Source organism: Rhinolophus ferrumequinum, chromosome 19 (genome assembly GCF_004115265.2).
Source record: "Rhinolophus ferrumequinum isolate MPI-CBG mRhiFer1 chromosome 19, mRhiFer1_v1.p, whole genome shotgun sequence".
NCBI lineage: Eukaryota > Metazoa > Chordata > Mammalia > Chiroptera > Rhinolophidae > Rhinolophus > Rhinolophus ferrumequinum.
Window position 1 is genome coordinate 14526145 of NC_046302.1, and position 23728 is coordinate 14549872.

At 34.7% G+C, this 23728-nt stretch overlaps 1 protein-coding gene across 1 annotated transcript in view; it reads right to left on the reverse strand.

The window, feature by feature from the left end:
• Nucleotides 1–23728, reverse strand: part of SMCHD1 (structural maintenance of chromosomes flexible hinge domain containing 1) — a 146036-nt gene that overhangs the window by 70491 nt on the left and 51817 nt on the right. Inside the window, exons 18-22 of the mRNA XM_033087399.1 lie at nucleotides 18267–18344; nucleotides 18072–18191; nucleotides 13694–13838; nucleotides 3238–3334; nucleotides 2022–2094 (exon numbers count right to left, since the gene is read on the reverse strand). Of these exons, the coding sequence (XP_032943290.1) occupies nucleotides 2022–2094; nucleotides 3238–3334; nucleotides 13694–13838; nucleotides 18072–18191; nucleotides 18267–18344 (513 nt within the window). The remainder of the gene's footprint in view (nucleotides 1–2021; nucleotides 2095–3237; nucleotides 3335–13693; nucleotides 13839–18071; nucleotides 18192–18266; nucleotides 18345–23728) is intronic.

Here is a 23728-nt window from a genome sequence, read left to right on the forward strand (position 1 = left end):
ATTCCCAAAATGTATAGATTCTATATATGACCCTGAGCTTTCTCAACTGTATAAAAATGTTTGTTGTCTAGACATAGTTTTATGCAACACGCTATATGACACTGTGATAACTCATAATAGAAATCAACTATACACATAAAATCTTAAAAAGATCCTGGAAAAAAATTATTCAAGAGGAAAAGTAAAAATTTATTAAACTACATTTTTATTTACTAACTTTAACTTTATACACTAATTGATTTCTCAGGAACACGTACCTACATTTTAGATAAAAACGTTCAAAGGATCAGGTAGTCTAATGACATAACCCAACAATTTGTCAGCTTGCCCACTACGTTGATGTGGTAAGGAACAACACAAGTTTCCTCTAATAAAAGAGCGTTTACACTTCTGCAGCAAGATGACTTGATATGCTCTATAAACACTGATATTTTAAAATATAATTTATGCAAAATGTTGGTAACACAAGTTTACAAAGAACAGTTACTAGAAACACGTATTCTAGTTTATAATATTATTAGTAAAATTTATTTTTTATTATATGTCAGCTAACATGTTGTTTTAACTAAGCACTGTTCTCATAATCCTCACAATGATCTTAATAAAGATGGTAGTATTACTGTCCCCATTTTATAGATGAGGAAACTGAGGTCACATGGCTAGTGAATGGCAGACTCAGATTTAAGTTCTGGTTTGTAGTTTGAAACCTCCTAACGATTATCACTACACCTTCCTACTTCCAACTTTACCACTTTCACTCTCAAATTTTAAAAAATTGCCAGAACCATCTGGTTACTAAGAATTTCACGACTCCAATTCAGACTTTTAGCTAACCTCTAAAATAAAAGCATTATAAGTGTTTATTAATATGCAATGATTTTATTATACTTCTACCAATGTGCTAATTTTTACATTTTAATCAATTCATGCTTGAGGGAAACATCAAACTACTTTAATTTATAAAAAGAAATAGTTAATAATTTTCTTTTCACTTAAAACCAACACAAAAGGTCATATATGGAGAAAGGTATCATGGTGTTGTTAATATCAGAGCTAAAAATTACATCCCAAGTACTATTCTAGGTGTTTTACAAGCACATGCAGTTCTCACTTTGCATAGTACTGTGTTAATGAGAAGTCATGCATATTGCAAGTACATCTTCCATTCAGTTACCACTGAATGTGCAAAGCAAGGGTTGCCTATATTAACTCATTAAATCCTCGCAACAACTCTGAAAGTAAATATTACTTCATTTTACTCAAGAGGAAACTGGTGTATAGAACAAGTTTACCTAGCTCCTAAGTGCCAGCTTAGATTCCAACCCAGAAGGGCTGAGTTCAAAATATACTCTTTGAATCTCTACAATAGACTACCTCTCAAATTAAGCCAGCATTTTCTACCCCATGTAACTTTAATGTAATTTCATTTTCAAACTGATGTCATTATCAAATTAACAACATAAATACATGAGAAACTTTTCTTCTTAAAGTATGAAAGTTACAGCTGTATCAAAAAAGGTAAAGGACTGATCCAGTTCTAATATTAGCCTAAGTATATCCCTAAGAATAGTTCCTCAGAATATTTTCAATATTCAAATTTTTATCCTAAGGTTATTTTTAGAACTTCACTAAAGTCTTCCTCAATGTTTTCTTGCTCTTTTTTTTTTCTTTTTAACTTATGTTACTTTTATTGGGGAACAGTGTTTCTCCAGGGCCCATCAGCTCCAAGTTGTTGTCCTTCAGTCTAGCTGTGGAGGGCGCAGCTCAATGGCCTATGTAGGAATTGAACCAGCAACCCTGCTGTTCAGAGCTCGCGCTCTAACCAACTGAGCCATCTGGCCATCCCAATGTTTTCCTGTTTTTCAATTGGTCATTTATGTCAGTGCTATGTTTGACATTCAATGTGTTTTTAAGACCTGTACCATAATCAAACTAAAAGGCACCTCACCTTTTAAGTTTCATTATACATTATAAGAGTATTATTTAAAAGGTAAATATTAGGAATATTTTAAAAATATTACCTGGTAGTAATCTAATTTTCAAAATCTGTGAGTCTTCTTTTAAACCTGGCAGAATAACCTTCAGATTAAAATTCTGTTGAAAAAAAATACAAGACTTACATAAATGCTTAAGAAGTTTATCACTTTAATTCTGATTTATTTTTTCATTTTCTACCATCATAGAAATCTACTTAGCAATTTTATACTGACTAAAATTATATATATGTATGGAAGAGATGCAGGTGAAAAAATTGACGTATTGCTTTACAGACAATAGTCTCTTCAGATTTAAAAGGCATAACCTCTGAATAATGATCAAAAACAGGATGGACATTATAAAAAATGTGGAAAGATAGTCAGGTGAAAAAGAAAACCCCAAATCTCCAAATGCAACATGGTGTTCTAGATTAGTTAATTCAAAATAAAAGTTTTTTAAAAATCTAAAAATCTTTTTAATAAGTTTTATCTCACTGAAATCAAATTTTCCATGGACTCAAGTTCTTTGTCCAAGAAAATATGAATTCAGAAAGATGTACAAAACTTGATCTTTGATTAGATTATAAACTGCAGTAGTATATAGTACGTACTTAAATTCACAGGCTCTATTTGAAACATCATTTTGCTAGGGAAAATTTAAAAATACATATTGAAGATAATGATACAGTGAAAATAAAACACAATGTATTACTTAATTTGCCTTAGTGTTCCCTTTAGTCATATAAATCTGTTAGCTGCTTTATATACCTAATTAAATAATTAACCTTATTGAAGTTTACGGTTTTATCTTCCCTAATCTTATTCCTCCGAAAAAACTTTCCTTTATACAAATACCAAACCCAGTATGTTTACAGAAGTGAGCTAAAGTTTGTTATATATTTGTTTCTGTTCTAAAACTTCAAAAATGGATGGAAGAAAAAGAGGAGAAAAAAATAAAACATAGTAGTATTGGATAGCTGTTGAAAAAATGGCTCTGAATGTGAAAAAACTGGATAGAATGAAGATGAAGAAGACAGCTAAAAAATAATTAATAAATATTTAATGAAAACAACAGTAGCAAACATGCTGATTTTTCTTAGAGATGTAAATGTTAAGTCAGGTGACACGATCCTTATTAATTCCTAAGAACCAACATTACTGTCATCTTTTTACAAAAACAGGTTATTCAATTTTGAATTTTCCATTTCATTTTTACCATAAGAAATAAACATGTATTATAACATTTATGTACAATGCTTACCTTGCCTTGACAAGAATTTACAGGGCCCTGAGCTGTAACACCTCGAATTACACAATTTGGTCCCTTGGTTATTTCTTCATATTGTAAAGATAAACCACTGGAAAAAATAAATTATTTTTTAACTTCCTCTCCATTACCTGCAAATAAGCTGCAAATGTGTTTTCTCATATGCCAATCACGTTTAATTCATTTTTAAAATAAAATAGCATTTTTTAAAATAGGAAGAAATAACTGAACAGAAGCAAATTCTGATGAATTTCTTTTCCATATAAAAATAATCCAACAAATATTGGTAAGTGATACCCATAAGCCAAACATTGCAAATGATAAATTGATACATTGTAAAATGTAAAACTTCAAATATCGAATCAGTAAAGATACAAGGTAAGAAATAATCAAACGCTAAATCAATGTATATAAGCATAAAGAAAAAAAATCCAAATAGTTCAAGTTTAAGCATTTCTTGTCATGGATTCTTTCAATTCTTTCACATTATGGGATAGTAGAGAATTTTTGGCACCTGAATAGCAAATTTAGATGAAGTCCAAATAATCAAAGTAAAGATAGCCTTGTGGTGATGTAACCTTGTTAGAATATGTACTGAGGTCCCTAATCTACTACCATGAGCAATTTGATTTCTAAATTACCTTTGAACATGTGTAGATCCTTACAGTGTAAACATCTTACTTTGTCAAGGTGTAAGATGAGATAAAAAGGGAAAAGTACACAATGATGGAGAAAAACCTAATTTTCTGAAGAATGGAATTTAAATATTCACAGGTATTATCTGAATAAATTGTTTAAATTAAACAGCATGCTTTGTTTGAAAGAAAATGTAAAGTGACATACAAGACAAAACAGACTCCCTGAGAAAGATGGCACATTAAAGGCACACATCTATTTTCACTATCTCCTAAGACCTGAGGAATATGACAACAAAGAGATTTCTTTAATTTAGTATTGAAGGCAAAGATAAGAAAGAGAGGAAAGAAAAAACAGAAAAGGACAACAAAACTTACTTTTAAAAAACAGGATAGACAGTGGCAAGTGTCCTAGTAGTCTCAAAAGAACTGAACTCTAAAACAGCAATGAGCAACGGAAAAAGCTAGAAACCAATCTACACTACAGAATTCCCAGGTACCACTCAGAAACTGGTGCTAGTAGGTGCCTCTAGAAGTAGGGTCAAAAGAGAAAGGCAAAAACAAATAAATAAATAAAATGAAATGTATTTCCCCAGATCTCCGCTCTCTGCCACTGGCAGATGACAGAAAGATTATTCTCTGAAAAAGTTTTTAAAGCAGAGAATCTCTGAATCAAGGGTAAGCATGTAAGTTGAAGGAGAGGGTAAAATGCTATAAAGAACAGAAGGGGTAATCCTGAATGGATGCATATGGACGCTAAGACCTTTCTATCCCCATTCCCACTCCAGCTTTGTTCCTTGATTGGCTAGGAACAACCTGGAGAGGCAAACTATTCCTCCCAAGGCAAGACACTAAAGATTTTTCTTTCAGAACACTGCCCAGCCCAAGGAAACAAAAAGACCCAAAGGTACTGACAACAGGATTTCCCCCCAACAAAATGTCACAGACAGTTCATCCTTTAGTGGAGTTACAGTCAACAGCCTCGCCCACATTCCATCTGTACTTTACTTCTCCAACTCAGTTATAAACAAATAACCAATGATTACCAGATACCTGAAAAATGAGAAAAAACAACAAAAAGCAACTAGCATGGAAGCAACAGAGATTTTCTGTGTAAAGATTTTTTAAAAACTACCATTTATTTATCGGTGAAAAAGGTATTACATTCCTAAAACAAAAAAAGGATCTATAAAAGAACATTCAGAAAACCAGGAAAAACTCTTGGAAGTTAAAGTACAGCAGATAGGAAAAATTCAATGGAAAAGTTATAAAGTTGAGAAAAATCTGTCAGAACATAAAGCAGAAGAAACACAAAAAGATTAAGAAAAATAGAAAAATTAGGAAAATCATAGAACCAGTCTAGGCGATTAAATGTCAAATAAATAAGGATCCCAGGCAGAGAAAACAGTGATGATGGAAGGTAGAGAATGAAATACTTCAAATAATATAGAGATCTACACAAACATGTATCACTATAAAATTTTGCCCTGTCAAGAACAAAAAGTAGATTCTGTACGCTTCTGGAGAGAATACACAGGAAACATAAAAAAAAGGAAAATTAACCAAGTTTAAATTTATCAGAAACAATGAAAGCTCCAAGGCAAAAATGGAGCAATGCTTTCATAATTTTGACAGAACACTGTGTCCAACTTTCAATTCAATCAATCAAGTATCAGAGTAGAATAAACACAGTTTCAGAGCATTAATTTTATCTCACATGTATCGTTTCTTAGGAAACTAGTGAAGGATGTGTTTCAGCAAAAAATGAGCAACTTGAGATTCTTTTAAAAGACAGGGGACACATGAAAGGTTAAATGCTAAATAAAGTAAGCCCCTTAACAGATTCACAATTCAGGAATATTTTGTCAGGGACCTGAGAGCCAATTCTGAAGTGTAATCTTCAAACATAAAGCCCTCTCAGTTTCCTGGGCCTAACTTGCCGTCACCTGACTCCAAATTTCAAATCCTACATCCAGACATAAAGACATTTAGCAATTTATCTTGAAAACATAAATATAATGGGTTGTATTTACTTATCATTATAAAAGAGTAAAATTTCCTACAGTCTTTGCAATCTCTTTACTGAATTGTTATGATGAGCATTATATTCTGGCTTAATGTTTATTCAATGATAAAATTATTTTCCTTCTTGTCTACATTTCTGAAGAAGTTTTCTAGGTTGGGAGTAGGTTTTGTTTTTAATTATATCTGCCAAATACAGAAATCAAAGGAAATCCTCAGGATGAAAGTGAAGGAAGATCACAGAATGACAACTGATAAGGGGCATAAAAATAATTCGTCTAGACTGGAACACATGACAAGTTCCAAGAGAGATGTCTCCAAGAATAAATTATATATGCATCTAAACACCTCAAGAAGAAACCAGACAACTGGCAGAGAATTTAGGATTTAATTTGTAATAAATTTAGGAAAGGAAAAGTATAACAACAACAAAGTTGTGCAATAAAGTGACTAGCATTTATATATGCTTGTAATAAAATAAAGAGTAAATACTGATCAAACCAGAATATAACTTTACTGAAAAAGGAGAGAACAGGAAGGAGGCTTATTTGTAACAGAACGGGCAAAAGAGAGTATGTTCTCATCTTTCATAACCATAAGTCAAGAGATAAAGCCTAAAACTGAAGAATCAACAAGTAGCAATATAAAAGTTACTTAGAAATATGGCAGTGGTTACTAAAAGATTCAAGTAAAAAAGCTGAAAATGGTTCCCTGAGAAGTGATTATGATTGGGTGGAGAGGGCACAAGGAGGAGGAAGTGTTCTTTTTTAATAACAAGCTTTATCAAATAGTTTGATTTCTTTAGGCGATACACGTGAACAATTTTTTAAAATAGAGGTAACACTGAAAAACAAAACAAAAAAGCACAAAGAAACCTACTCAGACAATGGTCATACTTTATTGAAGATAAATTCACATAGCCATGCAGCCAATATTTTTTTTAAAGTCCAAAATGTTAAATATCAAAATATCAGAGACTTTGTATGTAAGAATGTCCTATCAAGGATAAGTTGGAAGTTATAATGGATACCAGGTTAATAGGTGTCAACTAATGCACTAATATTTTCCATTTTTGACTAGAGGGATTCTTTAAGTGTTTTACTTTTTAAACAAACATGTTTAAGTATACGTGACCCCTGAACAACATGGGTTTGAACTGTATATCTGGATTTTTTTCAGTAAATACTATAAATAGAATTTTATCTTCCTTATGATTTTCTTACTAACATTTTCTTTCTCTAGCTTATTTTACTGGAAGAATACAGTACATAACACACGACATACAAAATGTGTGTTAAGAGACTATTTATGTTATAGATGACGCTTCCAGTCAACAGGAGCCTATTAAGTTTTTGGGGAGTAAAAGTTATTTGTGAAATTTTTTTGTGTACAGGGGCTGATTCTAGCAAATACCTGCAATATAGCACATGCTGAAATGACTGAAAGAGGAAATTATTACACAACAAGGGAAAAAAAACCCAAAACATACAAACAAAAAAAAGCATACATGAAAAGTGGGCCAAAAAGACAAATTCCGCAGCCAAACCAAAAAATATAAAACAAAAACAAAAAACACAACTTAGCATTCATGCTCTTTAAACTGATCCAGAATTTCTCATTACGCACCACAAAAAGAGGTAGTGGAAAATAAGGAACACCCTCAATTATACCACTAGATACACTGTTAAGATTCTAAGAGCTATTTCTTAATATAAGCCAATGACATCTCTCTAAAAAGCTATTAAGTAACGGCAAATTCTAAGGAAGGATTCAAATTTTCATAGAAATCATAAAGTGTATTGCTATAGTTTAAAAAACAAACCAAGAAAATGCATTATCAGGTGAAAATCTACTAGTACGCAATAACTTTCAGTTTAAATGGCCATAACTTCTAAGCAAACGACAAAATAAACATGGTATTAAATAACAACTACCAGGAGGTCACATCACATTTACAAAATGAAACGGAGGAAGACTGACAATCAGTTTTACCGAAACAACTTTAACAGTAAATTCAAACAAAACATAAATTTTAGCGAGTCAATTTATTTACTTTTTAATTTATTATTTTAAATTAAAGTTTATTGGGGTAAAAATTGTTAGCACAGTTACACAGATTGCAGGTGTACAATTCTGTAATACATCATCTATATATCACATTGTGTGTTCACCACCCAGAGTCAGTTCTCTTTTCATCACCATCAATTGGATCCCCTTTACTTTCATCTACCAACACCCTCCCCCCTTACCCTCTGGCAACCACTCAACTATTGTCTGTGTCTATGAGTTTTCGTTTTCTCATTTGTTTGTCTTGTTCTTTTGTTGTCTTCAGTTTTCTACACCAATATCAGGAAATCATATGGTTCTCGATTTTTTCTGTCTTATTTCACTCAGCATATTAATCTCAAGATCCATCCATGTTGTTGCAAATGGTACTATTTCATCCCTTTTTTTATGGCAGAATAGTATTCCATTGTATATATATACCACAACTTCTTTATCCAGTCATCTATCGAAGGACACTTTGGTTGTTTCCATGTCTTGGCTACTGTAAATAAATCTGCAATGACCATTGGAGCACATATATCTTTACAGATAAATGTTTTCAGATTTTTTGTGTAGATACCCAGGAAAGGGATTGCTGGGTCATATGGTAATTCTTTCTTAATTTTTTGAGGAACCTCCACACTGCCTTCCATAGCGGCTACACCAATCTGCATTCCAACCAAAAGTGTATGAGGGTTCCCTTTTCTCCACAGCCTCTCCAACACTTACTATTTGTCTTGTTGATGATAGCCATTCTAACTGGTGTGGAGTGTACCTCATTGTGGTTTTTATTTGCATTTCTCTGATGATTAGTGATGTTGAACATTTCTCCATATGTCTATTGGGCATTTGTATGCCTTTTTTGGAGAAACGTCTATTCAGGTCCTCTGCCCATTTTTTAATTGGATTGTTTGCTTTTTTGCTGTTGTTGAGTTGTATGAGGTCCTTACAATGTTTCCCCAAAAATAAGACTTTGCTGGACCATCAGCTCTAATACGTCTTTGGGAGCAAAAATTAATATAAGACCCGGTCTTATGTTAAAATAAGACCGGGTCTTATATAAGACCGGATGGTATATAACATAATAAAATATACCAGATCTTATATTAATTTTTGTTCCAAAACACATTAGAGCTGATGGTCCAGCTGGGTCTTATTTTCAGGGAAACACGGTATATATTTTGGATATTAGCCCCTTATCGGGGCGCATTGTTTGCAAAAATCTTCTCCCATTCGGCTGGTTGCCTCCTTATTGTGTCGATGGTTTCTTTTGCCATGCAGAAGCTTTTCGGTTTGATATAGTCCCATTCATTTATTTCAGCTTTTACAAACTTCCCTTGCCTTTGAGGTCAAATTCATAAAATGTTCTTTGAACCCGAGGCCCGTAAGTTTAGTACCTATGTTTTCTTATATACAGTTTATTGTTTCAGGTCTTATGTTTAGGTCTTTCATCCATTTTGAGTTAATTTTGGTGCACGGTGACAGACAGGAGTCTAATTTCATTCCTTTACACCTGGCTTTCCAATTCTCCCAGTACCATTTATTGAAGAGGTTGTCTTTTCTACATTGTATGTTTTTGGCTTCTTTGTTGAAAATTAGCTGTCCATATTTATGTGGGTTAAGTTCTGGTTTCTCAATTCTATTCCAATGGTCTGTGTGTGTGTTTTTCTGCCAATACCATACTGTTTTGATTACTGTTGCCCTGTAGTACAAGCTGAAGTCAGGGAGTGTGTGACATCCAGGATTGATCCTTTCTCTTAGGATTGCTTTGGCTATTTGGGGTCCTTTGTGGTTCCATACAAATCTGATTTTTTGTTCAATTTTTTTAAAAAATGCCATTGGGATTATGATGGGGATTGCATTAAATCTGTATATTGCTTTGGGTAATATGGCCATTTTAACTATGGATTCTTCCAATCCATGACGCCGGAATGTCTTTCCATTTCTTTGTTTCTTCTTCAATTTCTTTTTAAAAAGTTTACTACTTTTCCGTATATAAGTCTTTCAAATCCTTGGTTAAGTTCATTTCTAGGTATTTTACTCTTTTTGTTGCAATTGCAAAAAGAAATGTGTTTTTTTTTTATTTCTTTTTCTGAGATTTCATTGTTAGTGTACAAGAACGCCATGGACTTTTGTACATTGATTTTGTAGCCGGCAATTTTACGGTCTTCTTTTATTGCTTATCACTTTTTGGAAGAGTCTTTAGGGTTTTCTATATATAGCATCATGTCATCTGCAAAAAGTGACAATGTAACTTCTTCATTCCCAATTTGGATGCCTTTTATTTCCTTCTCTTGCCTAATTGCTCTGGTTAGGATTTCCAATACTATGTTGAAAAGCAGAGGTAATAAAGTGTCGTGTTCCTGAACATAGAGCAAAGGGCTTCAGTTTTTAACCATTAATTATGATAGTAGCTGAAGGCTTGTCATATACGGGCTTTAATATGTTTACGTATTTTCCTTCTATGCACATTTTATTAAGTGTTTTACTCATAAATCGATGTTGTCTCTTGTCAAACGCTTTTTCTGCATTTATTGATACAACCATATGATTTTTGTTTTTTATTTTGTTTATGTGGTGTATCACATTGATCGATTGCATATGTTGAACCATTCTTGTGACCCTGGGATGTATAACCCCACTTGGTTGTAATGTATTATCTTTTTAATACATTGTTGAATTCGATTTGCTAGAATTTTGTTTAGGAATTTACATCTGTATTCATCAGAGGTATTGGTCTGTAATTTTGTGTGTGTGTGTTATCCTTAGCAGGTTTTGGTATCAGAGGAATGTTGGCCTCATAAAATGAGTTAGGGAGTATTGTCACTTCTTCAATTTTTTGGAAGAGTTTGAGTAGGACAGGTATCAGAACTTCTTTGAATGTTTCGTAGAATTCACTAGTGAAGCCATCTGGTCCCAGACTTTTGCTTTTGGGAAGGTTTCAGATGACTGATTCAATTTCCTTACTGTTGATTTGGTCTATTTAGATTTTCCAATTCTTTGTGATTCAGCCTAGGAAGGCTATATGTTTCTAAGAACATGTCTATTTCTTCTAGGTTACTGAATTTGGTGGCATATAATCTTTCATAGTATTCTATGATCCCTTGTATTTCTGTGGCATCTGTGGTAATTTCCCCTTTCATTTCTGATTTTGTTTATTTATGTCTCTTCTCTTTTTATCCTAGTGAGTCTAGCCAAGGGTTTGTCAATTTTATTAATCTTTTCAAAGAACCAGTTCTTTGTCGTAATTTTTTCTGTTGTCTTTTTGTTTTCTACTTCCTTTAGTTCTGCTCTAATTTTTATTATTTCCTTCCTTCTGCTGACTTTGGGTTTCATTTGTTCTTTTTCTCCTTTTCTAAGGTGTAATGTGATTTTATTTACCTGGAATTTCTCTTCTTTCTTGAAATAGGCCTGCAATGATATAAATTTCCCTCTTAAAAATGCTTTCGCTGCATTCCCAAAATTATGGTAGGATGTATTTTCACTGTCATTTGTTTCTATGTATCTTTTGATCTCTACTCTTATTTCTTTGACCCAGTCGTTCTTTTAAAAGTATGTTGTTTAATCTCCACACATTTGTGGTTTCTCCTGCTTTCTTTTTGCAGTTGACATCCAATTTCAAAGCCTTGTGATAAGAGAATATGCTTGGGATGATTTCAATCTTCTTAAATTTGCTAAGGCTAGTTTTATATCCCAATATATTGTCTATCCTTGAGAATGTTCCATGTACACTAGAAAAGAATGTGTAGTCCGATGTTCTAGGATGAAGTGCTCTATAAATGTCAATATGTACATTTCATTTAATGTGTCATTTAGGGCTATTTATTTTTTGTTAGGATGATCTATTCATAGCTGTCAATGATGTATTTATGTCCCCTACTATAATTGTTTTGGTCAATTTCTTCCATTAGTTTTGTTAGCAGTTGCTTTGTATATTTGTGTGCTCCCTGATTGGGGACATAAATAATGATGACTGTTATGTCTTTTTGTCATTATATTATGTTATGTCTCTTTATCATTATAAAACGTTCATCTTTGTCTCTTGCTACCTTTTTTATCCTGAAGTCTGTTTCATCTGATATCAGTATGACTACACCTGATTTTCTCTGAATACCATTTGTTTGGAATGTCTGTTTCCACCCTTTCACTTTGAGTCTATGTTTGTCCTTGCACCTGAGATGTGTCTCTTGGAAGCAGCATATGGTTGGGTTTAGTTTTGTGATCCAATCTTCTGCTCTGTGCCTTTTTATTGGGGAGTTCATTTTGTTCTTTGATTGTGTTTCTGAGTTCATTAAACTGTCTGTGTTTTCTTGCATCTCGTTGAGTTTTTTCAGAACTGCAATCTTGAATTTTCTGTCATTTAAGTCACATATTTCCAAGTCTTTAAATTCATTTTCTGGAGACTTTTCATTTTCTTTCTGAGCTGTCTTGTAACCTTGGTTATTCATGGCAATTAATGAAGTATTGTTTTTATTCCTAGGCATCTACAGGAGTGAGTTCTGCAACAGGTTGATAGGAAGAGGTCTTTTTTTTGTTTTCCTGTAGATGTTGGTAGAATGTTTTATTTTCTGTTGGACTACAGCCTTTTATTCACTCTCACGCTGCAGTTATATTTTCTCTGCACTGTTCTGGCTTCTCACACAACGGGGAGTTTCCCTGGCTGGAGGGCTTCTCCTCTGTGAACAGGTTGTCTGGGTTATAGGGCACTTCTGTTGGGGGAGGTGGAGAGCTTCTGAAGTTCCAAAGGTTCCTGCACCAGTTTAAGAGCCTGTGTGTTTCAGCAGCTCTGTTTACCCCTAAAGGGATCCACCCAGATATGTGTCTGTGGGGGTAAGAGGGCATGAGAGGTGGTTGCGAGCAATGGCAACCACCAGCACAGCTAGTCCTGCACCCAGGGCTTCCTCCCTTTTGCCAGAACTATTTGGGCTGTGAGTCTGTGGCTGTGGGGCCAGTTGTCAGAACTGAAAATACCCTGTTCTTTTTATCTGACACTGCTACCTTTTCACTTCTAGCACTGGGAGAGTTGGGGTGGGGCGAGCTCTTGTGGTTGGGGAGGGGGCGCTTAGGCTCCGCACCAATGAGTTCCGTCCTCTGCTCAGCAGTGAGGGCTTAAACTGCCGTTTTCACCCTTCTTCCCTCAGTCTTTGCTGCCGTTAACGTTGGCTTCAGCCGTGTTATACGCTTATCCTTCAGGTGGGACTGTGGGCCATAAGCAGAGCACCAGCAGTCTGAATTCTTCCTTCTCCCATGACTGTGGTAGTTCTGGAATGCAGGGAACTCGGGGCTCAGAGCTCCGAGCTCCTCTACGCTGCTGCGCACACAAGGCCCGCATCTCTGCACTTCCCCTTTTCCTTCTCCCCCAGCTCGGCAATTTGCCCTCCTTTAGATTATTTCACTTGTGCTTCTCTTAGTCTTGTCTGTCTGCTGTTCAGGAAGTTCTTTGTGGATTTATAGTTGTTCAACATGTTGTTAATTCCAGGGGAGATTTCAAGAGGCTCACCTCACATTGCCATTTTTATGAGGTTATCTCCAACAATTACTTTCAATATGCGAGTCAATTTATATATAATACTGTAGTCACAGAGGATAGCTTGGTGCTAAATAAATTACCCAGGTATCATAAAACCCTCTAAACATTTTAATAATACTGTAGTTAACCACGTAAAAAAAAATTAAGCCAGAAAAAGAAGAGAGTAAATGCTTAGCAAATATGAAAAGTCAAATACAAGTTGATAACTTCAAATTACCTTGCTTCGAGAACTGGCTGAATATCATTTATTAGTTGACTAGTATGACCAAATTCATCCTGAAACTCCAGAGGGATATTGAACGGAACTCCAACACGAAAAGGGGGATCCAGGAGACCAAATGAGAATTTCTCCGGCTTACCCTCTTTAAAGAAAGGTAAAAATGGAAAGCAAATTAATTTGTCAGAAAATTCACTGTAGGTCAGAAATATACTCATTTACATATGGGAAATTAGACTATGATAATCAGGTGGGAGTTTAAATCTACGCAAAATTACGTAAATTATATCTATAAATCAACCTGGGAAAACAATGAAGTTAGACTTTATCTCACAATATACATAAAAGTAAAATTCTAGAAGTAGAGATTATTAGAATAAACAATATTCTTATAACCTTACATAGGTAAAACTAAGGCAAAACATTATTAAACACACATTAAACACAGACTTAATATGTATAAAATTATTTATTTGATAAAGTTTAAAATATCTTATTAGTTACAATAAACAAAGTTAAAAGAGAAGTTCTACATGAGAAAACATTTGTAACACATGCAACAAAGAATTAAAATCCAGAATATATAAAGCCTCCTATAAACCAACTGTTCTCAAAGTGCGGTCTGTATTCTAACAGGTCCAGTCATCCCTGGGATACTCACATTAGATATTCACATTCTAGGGCTCCCCTTAAATCCCGAGTCAGAAAGTCTGGGCTCAATGCCCAGCAGTCTATTTTAATAAACCCTCCAGGTGATTCAGAAATAAGCTTAAATTTGAGAACCACAGCTTTAACTATTGAAATGGACACAGCAAATGAACAGGCTTTCACAGATGACATAAAATGTCCAATACAGCCTACAAGAGGTGCATAACCTAATAATTAAAGGAATAATTTAACTGCCAAGTAGGTTACATAAATATATAGGTTGGCCAGGAATGACCACAGGAAAACTGGAACTCTCATAGTTTTGTTGGAGAGGGTACAATGGTACAACTTTTTGGGAAGGCATTTTGACAGCAAATACATTTAAAATGTTATTAAATATATTTAATAATTTATTGAAAAGCACATACACTTCAGCTTGACAATTCTATTTGTTGGTATACACCCTAGAGAAATTCTAGTATGTATGCAAAGAGCAGCATAATTTAGTCCCATATACCAATATAGCTTGTAACAGCCAAAGAATTGGAAAACAACTGAAATGTTCATCACTGAGAATTGCTTAAACCACCACATCCATTCTATGGAATGTCTTCCAGTTGTTAAAAGAATATGGAAGATTTATATGTACAAAAAAGAAAGATCTCCATGGCAGCAGTTCCTATTAAAAAAAGCGAAAATATCAGACTTAAATCAGCCCTCTCCAAAACCCCCACAATGATACCACAGAGATTTTTCTTTTTTAAAGAGGCCTAAACCTACAAAACCAATGAAGAAAAAAGACAATAGTAACAGAATTTGAAAGCTGGAGAACATATAGACAAGTATAACCAATGTAGCAGAAAGACTCAAGAACCTCAAATCCTCAATCATCAACAAAGCAGATAGAGAATCCATCTAATTGACTCTGTAGAACACCCACAAGTCTCAGGAATGGCTGTATCATATTGGAGTAAAAATGAAAAATTAAAAAAAAAAGTCTACTGAAGCCTGTTTAAGAAAACAGTTCCACAGAGTCCTACCCTCAATATATAGAGCCAGTGAACTGCCTTCCTCAGCCACAGCAATAAATGGGAAGGTTTATTCTCTGGGTAAGGTAAAAAGAGTAGGTCTAAGGAGTGAGGGACACAGCACTACTAAAATTGTCATAGTTTAATGAAAATAGGAAAATCAAGCTCAAGATTATATACTAAATGTGAGACTCTCAACAGCCTTCCCAAGATGGGCTCCTAAAATGTTGGAAGCCAGGTGTTTACCCTCCTAGCAGGACATTGGAGAATCTGAACCGACCCAGAGGAGAAAAAAAAACCTAATAATTTCCACTTTATAATTTCCACAAATGAAACAAAAGCTTTCAAATGCCCTATTCTTAGATGTGAGCAAATCATAAGTCAGGTAAGAGAGCACCTAATATAAAAGACCCAGAAAAACCTCAAAACAAATAAATAAATAAATATGTAATACATACAATAACATGGAAGAAACAGACTATGAATAAAGTTTAAAAGCTTCAAGAAAAACTACCACTAAGAAACTTCACCGACATTACCTGGAGTAAGATTTTTACTGATATATCCCCTCACGCAAGGGAAGTAAGAGATAAAATAAACATGTGGGATTACATCAAACTAAAAAGTTTTTTCACAGCAAAGGAAGCCATCAATAAAAAAAAAAGGGATCCCACTGAATGGGAAAAGATATTTGCCAATGATATATCCGATAAGGGGTTAATATCACAAATTTATAAAAAACTCACTCAACTCAACTCCAAAAAAACAAACAACTCAATTAAAAAATGGGCAGAGGACATGAAGAGACATTTTTCTAAAAAGGACATACAGATGGCAAACAGACATATGAAAAAAATGCTCAACCTCACTAACCATCAGAGAAATGCAAATAAAAACCACAATGAGATACCACCTCACCCCAGTCAAAATGGCTATCATCAATAAATCAACAAACAACAAGTGCTGGCGCAGATGTGGAGAAAAAGGAACCCTTGTGCACTGTTGGTGGGATTGCAGATTGGTGCAGCCACTATGCAAAACAGTATGGAGGTATCTCAAAACTCTGAAAATGGGACTACCCTATGATCCAGTAATTCCACTCCTAGGTATCTATCCGGAGAAATCCAAAACTCCAATTCAAAAATCTTTATGCACTCCTATGTTTACTGCAGCACTATATACTATAGCCAAGACATGGAAAAAACCGAAATGCCCATTGGTAGATGACTGGATTAAGAAACTGTGGTACATTTACAGAATGGAGTATTACGCAGCCATAAAGAAGAAAGAAATCTTACCATTTGCAACAACATGGATGGACCTAGAGAACATTATGTTAAGTGAAATAAGTCAGACAGAGAAAGACAAATACCATATGATCTCACTTATATGTGGAATCTAAAGAAAAGAGTAAGTGAATGAACTAATCAGAAACAGTTTTAGAGACAAAGAGGAAAAACTGAGGGTTGCTAGATGGGAGGAGGGGTGGGGATAAGGGGGACGGTGAGGGGATTAGAAAACAGTCAGTAACCACAAGATGGCCACGGAGTTTTGAAAATTAATTTGGGGAATGTAATCAATAATGTTGTAAAGATTTTGTAGGGTATCCGATGGACACTTGTCTCATTAGGGAGACCACCTCAGGGATGATGTAGATGCCTGATCACTGCACTGTACACCTGAAGCTGAAGCTGAACAATAATGAATGTCAACTACAAGTTTATATATATATTATATATATGTGTGTATATATATATATATACACACATATATATATATACATATACATACACTCATTCATATATATATATATACACATATATATATGTATGAATGAGTGTATGTATATGTATATACTTACAAGAAGTGGAGTACAGCATTAGGAATAGAGACAGTGGAAACATAATGGCTCTGTGCGATGTCAGAAGGATAGTGGATGGGGGAGGGGGGTTCACACAGTGTGAGGGATATAAATGATAAACGTCCAAGTATTACTTTGTCTTGTGCACCTGAAACTAATAAAAAAAAAAAAGAAAGAAAAACTACCATTTATTAATAGGCTCAGAGAATTAATAAAGATACTGAATCCATGAGGTAGGAAGAAAATACACTGAAAGGAAATAACCAGTGAATAAAAAATGTATTTTAGAAACAAAAAAATGATAGCAGAAAGTACAAACTCAATAGAAAACGTAAAATATCATGTTAAGAGAATCTCCCAAAAAGTAGAAAATTAAGAGCAAGAAATGGAAACTACAAAAAAGAATATTAGTACATCAGTGAAGAGGTCCAACATCATAACAGCAGATGTTGTAGAAAGATGAACAGAGTACAAAATCAAAGTAATTCAACAAAAATTCCTAGAATTTAAAATGATAGAAACTGGGACAAAAAACAAAACAGTTTCTCTAAACATCTGGGGGTTGGAGCAGAGGGAAGACTAGGAGACAGAAATAGAGGGGTTCAGTAGCAAAGGTCAGGAATCAAAATAACTTTACATTTACCAGCAACAAGAAAAGCTAGAAAACAATCATGACTTCAAAATTTAGAAGGATATACTTATGAAAAAGAATTACAAAGTCATTTTAAGATCAAGATGGTTACATAATTTGTTCAACATTTTTCACTAAATTATCTATCTATTCCTCCTCGATTTAAAATGCCATCTTTAGCATATAGTTATAAATTAGTATTTTGCTTACCTTTAACAGAAAATTTAATTGCTTTAGATGGTAAAGGTCTTCCAGCATAAGTGTCCGCATTACTTTCATTCAATACAACTTGTAATTTCAATGTATAATTCCCCAACTTTTGAATATTTTCTGGAAAAATTAGGAAGGAATTATAAATCAAGTCAACATAATACTGATATAATTTTAACATTCAGAATAACTCACCCATTTTTTTAAACCAGTAAGGCCATTTTCCTCCATGTTGACTAATATGTGAAATGATTTCTTTATTTCCACTTGAAGCTTAGTAAAAGAAAAAAAAGTTTTTACACCTTGTGAAACTGAATACAGAACATGAATATGAAATGTTACAATGGCATCAAATATGTCCTTTTGTTGTACATTTTTAAAAATTGTTTTGAAACTTCAGAACATATCAACATATCCTATGCAAGTGAACGGCATAATAAAAATTTTATCATTGACCTCACTAAAATTCCTTTATTTGAATTCCTAAAAATGTATAGTAATTAAGCTTAAATAGTACAAACAAAAGAATATAGATATGTTTTTGATATTAAAAATCACTTTCCTTAAAAGTTTTCTTCAACAGTAAAAGAGCATATTTTATTAATATAAAGTAATCTCTAAGGTCTCGTAATCTGTTAAGGAAAAAAAAGCAAGGAGTACAAACATATATATTTATATTAAAAAATATGCTACTCTTTTTTGTAATAAATGGAAAGAAACATGAATACATTTGTTCTTCCTTAGCATTGTAACAGCAAAAACAAGAAATATAAGCCAAAAACAAACAAGGGGTTAAAAAAAAAACAGTAGAGGGATAATATAACTTCTCTGAAATATTCTTAATTATTTTTGATTTTGGAATTATGTTAATGACTTAAATATTCAAAAAACAGAATTAAAACAAAGCAATTCATAAACAAAACCAAAATGATTATCAAGTAGGTGATAAGACCACATAAAAAAGAGAAAATAATTTCAAATGACTTTAGAATAATTTTTACCATTTATAGAGAAATGTATTTTAAGGACAAACAGAGGTGCAAAACAGTCAGATTTAATTCAGTAGTCTTATTAGTAGTAATTACATTAGCATTATTATTTTGAAACTATTTAAATGTATTGCAGGGGATTTCTGGTCAAGATGGCAGAATAGGAAAACACAGTGCTTGCCTCCTTTCACGACCACATCAAAATTACAACTAAACTACAGAACAACCATCATTGAGAATCGCCTAAAAATCTACCTGAACAGAGGTCCTACATTTAAGGACATACAGAAGAAGCCACCTTGAAACTGACAAAAGGGGCAGAGACACAGAACGGACTGGTTCCACATCTCTGTGTGACCGTTAACAATTGGGAGGGATATCTCAGCTGTGGAAGTCGCCCGTTGAGGAGTGAGGGGTCCCAGCCCTACACCAAGCTCCCCAGTCCCGGGTTCAACTGCTGGGAAGAGAAGTCCCCACAACTTCTGGAAGTAAAAACCAGTGGAGATAGTGGTTGAGCAAGACAGAGTGGGGCTAGAGACCCAAGTGTTCCTCTTAAAGGGCCCACGTAAGGACTTACTAGCTGACAACCTCAATTGCTCTCAGCTCCAGCGCTGGGGCAGCAGTTCAAAAGGTGCCAGGGATATACAAGGAGGAACTGATAGCCTGGCTCCAGGACGAGGCCTGGAGGAGCAGCTTTCTCACAGACAGAAGTTCTGGCAGAATTCATTGTTCCATTGTTGAGCCCTCCCCTGACCCAAGATGCAGACTCAGGCAGCCACCACATCTGAGTCTCCATCAACCTAGTTAACACACTCTTCACCCCCACCCTGGCTGATTTCCCTGAGACCCCGCCTTACTCAACTTCCGGACACACTCAAGCCACTTCCAGTGGCTTTTCCATACAAATGGCCTGTCTTGGCTCATGCTATGGACTTTCCTAAAATCTCTCAAAAATTCACAAAACCCAAAAAAGCAACAATTGGCCTCGGCATGCCCTGTACACCTTGCTGAGCAGCCCCAAGCCCAGCACTGGCATCAGACGGACTCAGTTTGTGGACTGGCCTCTCCCAAGCACCTCTGAACTCAACACAGGTGGAACACATTGGCATACTGCCTTTGGCTCATGCTAGGTGGCCCCAGGCAGGGCACAGGCTGCAGCTAAACTTGGTCTGTGGCAGGGACCCTCCCAAGATGCCCCGGGACTTGCACACCCGGTGGCCAGTTTTGCATCAAACCGGAGCACCACCCAGCTGCCTCCGCAGGTGATACACACAAAGGGCAGATTGGACAGGCACCAGAGCCCTGCTAAAGTGAATCCGGCTACATAGGGTCAGCCCCTGCACAACAGCTCTTCCATTGTAGTCACTGCCAGTCCTCACAACCAATCAACTTGAGGGTCAATCCCTCCCACTGATGTGCAAACAGCAACCAAGGCTCAACTACAACATGAGGAAACACACAACCCACAAAAAGGACACACTTGCAGCACCCAGACCAGGCGACCAGGAGACTGTGCCACTGGGCCCCAAAGGACATTTACTACATAAGGCCACCCTATTAAGACTGGAAAACGTAGCAGCATCACCTATATAGAAACAAATACATGGAAGCCGCCAAAATGAGGAGACAAAGAAACACGTCCCAAATAAAAGAACAGAACAAAGCTCCAGATAAAACCTAGACGAAATGGAGACAAGCAATCTACCAAACACAGAGTTCAAAACACTGTTTATAGAGTGCTCAATGAACTTAGGGGAAAAGTAGATGATCTCAGTGAGAACTTTCACAAAGACATAGGAAACAATAAAAAATAGATAGAAAACATAAAAAAGAGCCAGTCAGAAATGACGCCTATAATAATTGAAATAAAGCAGTGGCCAAGAATGGCAACAACCGAAGTATCCTTTAATAGATGACTAGACAAAGAAGATGTGGTGTATATATACATAATAGAATAAGACTCTGCCATTAGAAAAGAGGAAATAATGCCATTTGCGACAAAATGGATGGATCTTGCGATTATTATGCTAAGCGAAATAAATCACACAGAAAAAGTCGAGAACAATATGATTTCACTCATATGTGGGATATAAAACTGAAAGCAACAAAGGAACAAGACAAGCAAATAAAGAAACAAAAACTCACAGACACAGACAATAGTTTAGTGGTTACCAGAGGGTAAGTGAGGGTAAACGGGGTCAAATATATGGTGATGGAAGGAGAATTGACTCTGGGTGGTGAACACACAATATGATATATAGATAAGGTATTACAGAATTGTACACTTAGGAAACCTATGTAATTTTACTAACCATTGTCACCCCAATAAATTTTAATAAAAATTAAGAAAAGGATATATAAGTGGGAACCAACAGTAGATTAGCTGAAGCAGAGTTTGAAATCAGCAAATTGTAGGATAAGGTAGCAGAAAACATCCAAGCAGAACAGCAAAAGAAAAAAGAATCCAAAAAAGTTAAGATCGTTTAAGGAGTCTTTGAGACAACATCAAGCATAGGAACAGTCACATCATTAGAGTACCACAAAGAGAAGAGAGAGAGCAAAGAATTGAAAACTTATTTGAATAATAACGGAAAACTTGCCTAAACTGGCAAAGAAAGAGACATACAAGTCCAGAAAACAGAGTCCCAAACAAGATGTACCCAAAGAGGCCAACACCAAGACACATCATAATTAAAATGCCAAAGGGAGAATCTTTAAAGCAGCTAAAGAAAAGCACTTAGTTATCTATAAAGAAGGTCCCATAAGACTGTCGCTGATTTATCAACAAAAACTTTGCAGGCCAGGAGGGACTGGCAGGAAATATTGAAAGTAATGAAAAGCAAGGACCTACAACAACGATTACTATACCCTGCAAAGCTATCATTTAGAATTGAAGGACAGAAAGAGCTTCCCAGACAAGAAAAAGCTAAAGGAGTTCATTAACACCAAATAAGTATTACAAGAAATGGTAAAGGGACTTCTCTAAGAAGAAGAAGGGGAAAAAAAGATAAAAAATATGCATAATAAAATGGCAATTACTACGTGTCTATCAATAATTACTTTAAATGTAAATGGATTAAATGTTCCAATCAAAGGACATCGGGTGGCTGATTAGCTAAGAAAACAATATCCTTACATAAGTTGCCTACAAGAGACTCACTTCAGAGTGAAAGACACACACAGACTGAAAGTAAAGGGATGGAAAAAGATATTTCATGAAAATGGAAACAAACAAACAAAAAGCTGGAGTAGCAACGCTTATACCAGACAAAATAGACTTTAAAACAAAGGCTATAACAAGAGACAAAGAAGGACCCAGTAATCCTACTTCTGAGTATTTATCCAAAGAAACCCAAAATACTACTTCAAAGAGACATGTGCATCCTTATGTTCATTACAGCATTACTTACAACAGCCAAGATATGGAGACAAGCTAGGTGTCCATCAATGGATGAATGGATAAAGAAGAGGTAGTACATATATACAATGGAATACTACTCAACCATAGAAAACAATAAAATCTTGCCATCTGCAATAACATGAATGTATCCATAGAGTGTTGTGCTGAGTGGAGTAAGTCAGAGAAAGATAAATGTCATATGATTTCACTTATATGTGGAATCTAAAAAACAAAATAAATGAACAAAGAAAACAGAAACAAACTCATAGATACAGAGGACATTTTGATGGTTGCCAGATGGGAGTGGGGTTGGGGGGGATGGGTGAAAAAGGGGAAGAGATTAAGATGTACAAATTGGTAGTTACAAAATAGTCATGTGCATGTAAAGTACAGCATAAGGAATGTAGTCAATAATATTGTAATAACTATGTATGGTATCAGATAGGTACTAGATTTATTGGGGTGATCACTTCATAAGTTATATAAATCATTAATCACTATGTTGTATACCTGAAACTAATATAATATGTCAATAAATTAGGAAGGAATGAAAGAATCAGGGGAAAAAATATCACGTTTATCTATACCAAGTAACTAAATCAAGAAAACATCATTAATGGATGAAACCAATACATGATGAGTAAAAGGACAACTTTATAATCATATCTGCCAAGTGAATTCAATGTTCCATCAGCACTAAAAGTTGGATTAGGTATTAGATGACACCAAGGAATTACTATGATAATTGCAAATATACACGTTTTTGGAGATGCATACACCTGCAATTGAACAACCTTAAAAAAGAACACATGAAGCAAGTGCAACCAAATACTGGATAATTGTTGAATTAGGTTAACTGATATATATCAGGGTTCATTACATAATTCTATTTTTTTATTCGTTTCATTCATAATAAAAAACTTAATTTTAAATGAGTTGCAATTATAAATTTGTAATGGAAACTAAACTGTAAACAACCATCAGAAGTTCTCTAAAAAAGATAAAGCAACTTTATGATTTTTTATGTATTTATTCAACAAATATTTAATAATTATCTCCTATAATCACTGGAAAGAAAAATGAAAATATAAAAAACATGCATGGAGTTTATATCTTCTAAAGCAAGGGGTTCACAAACTACTTTATTGTCCCTGGCTGCTTTCATTCTAGAATGTCAGTTAGGTATCTGTGACAAAGAACTTATGACACCTCAAAACCTAAATATTTACTACCTGATCCTTTACAAATAGTTTGCCACCTTTATTCTA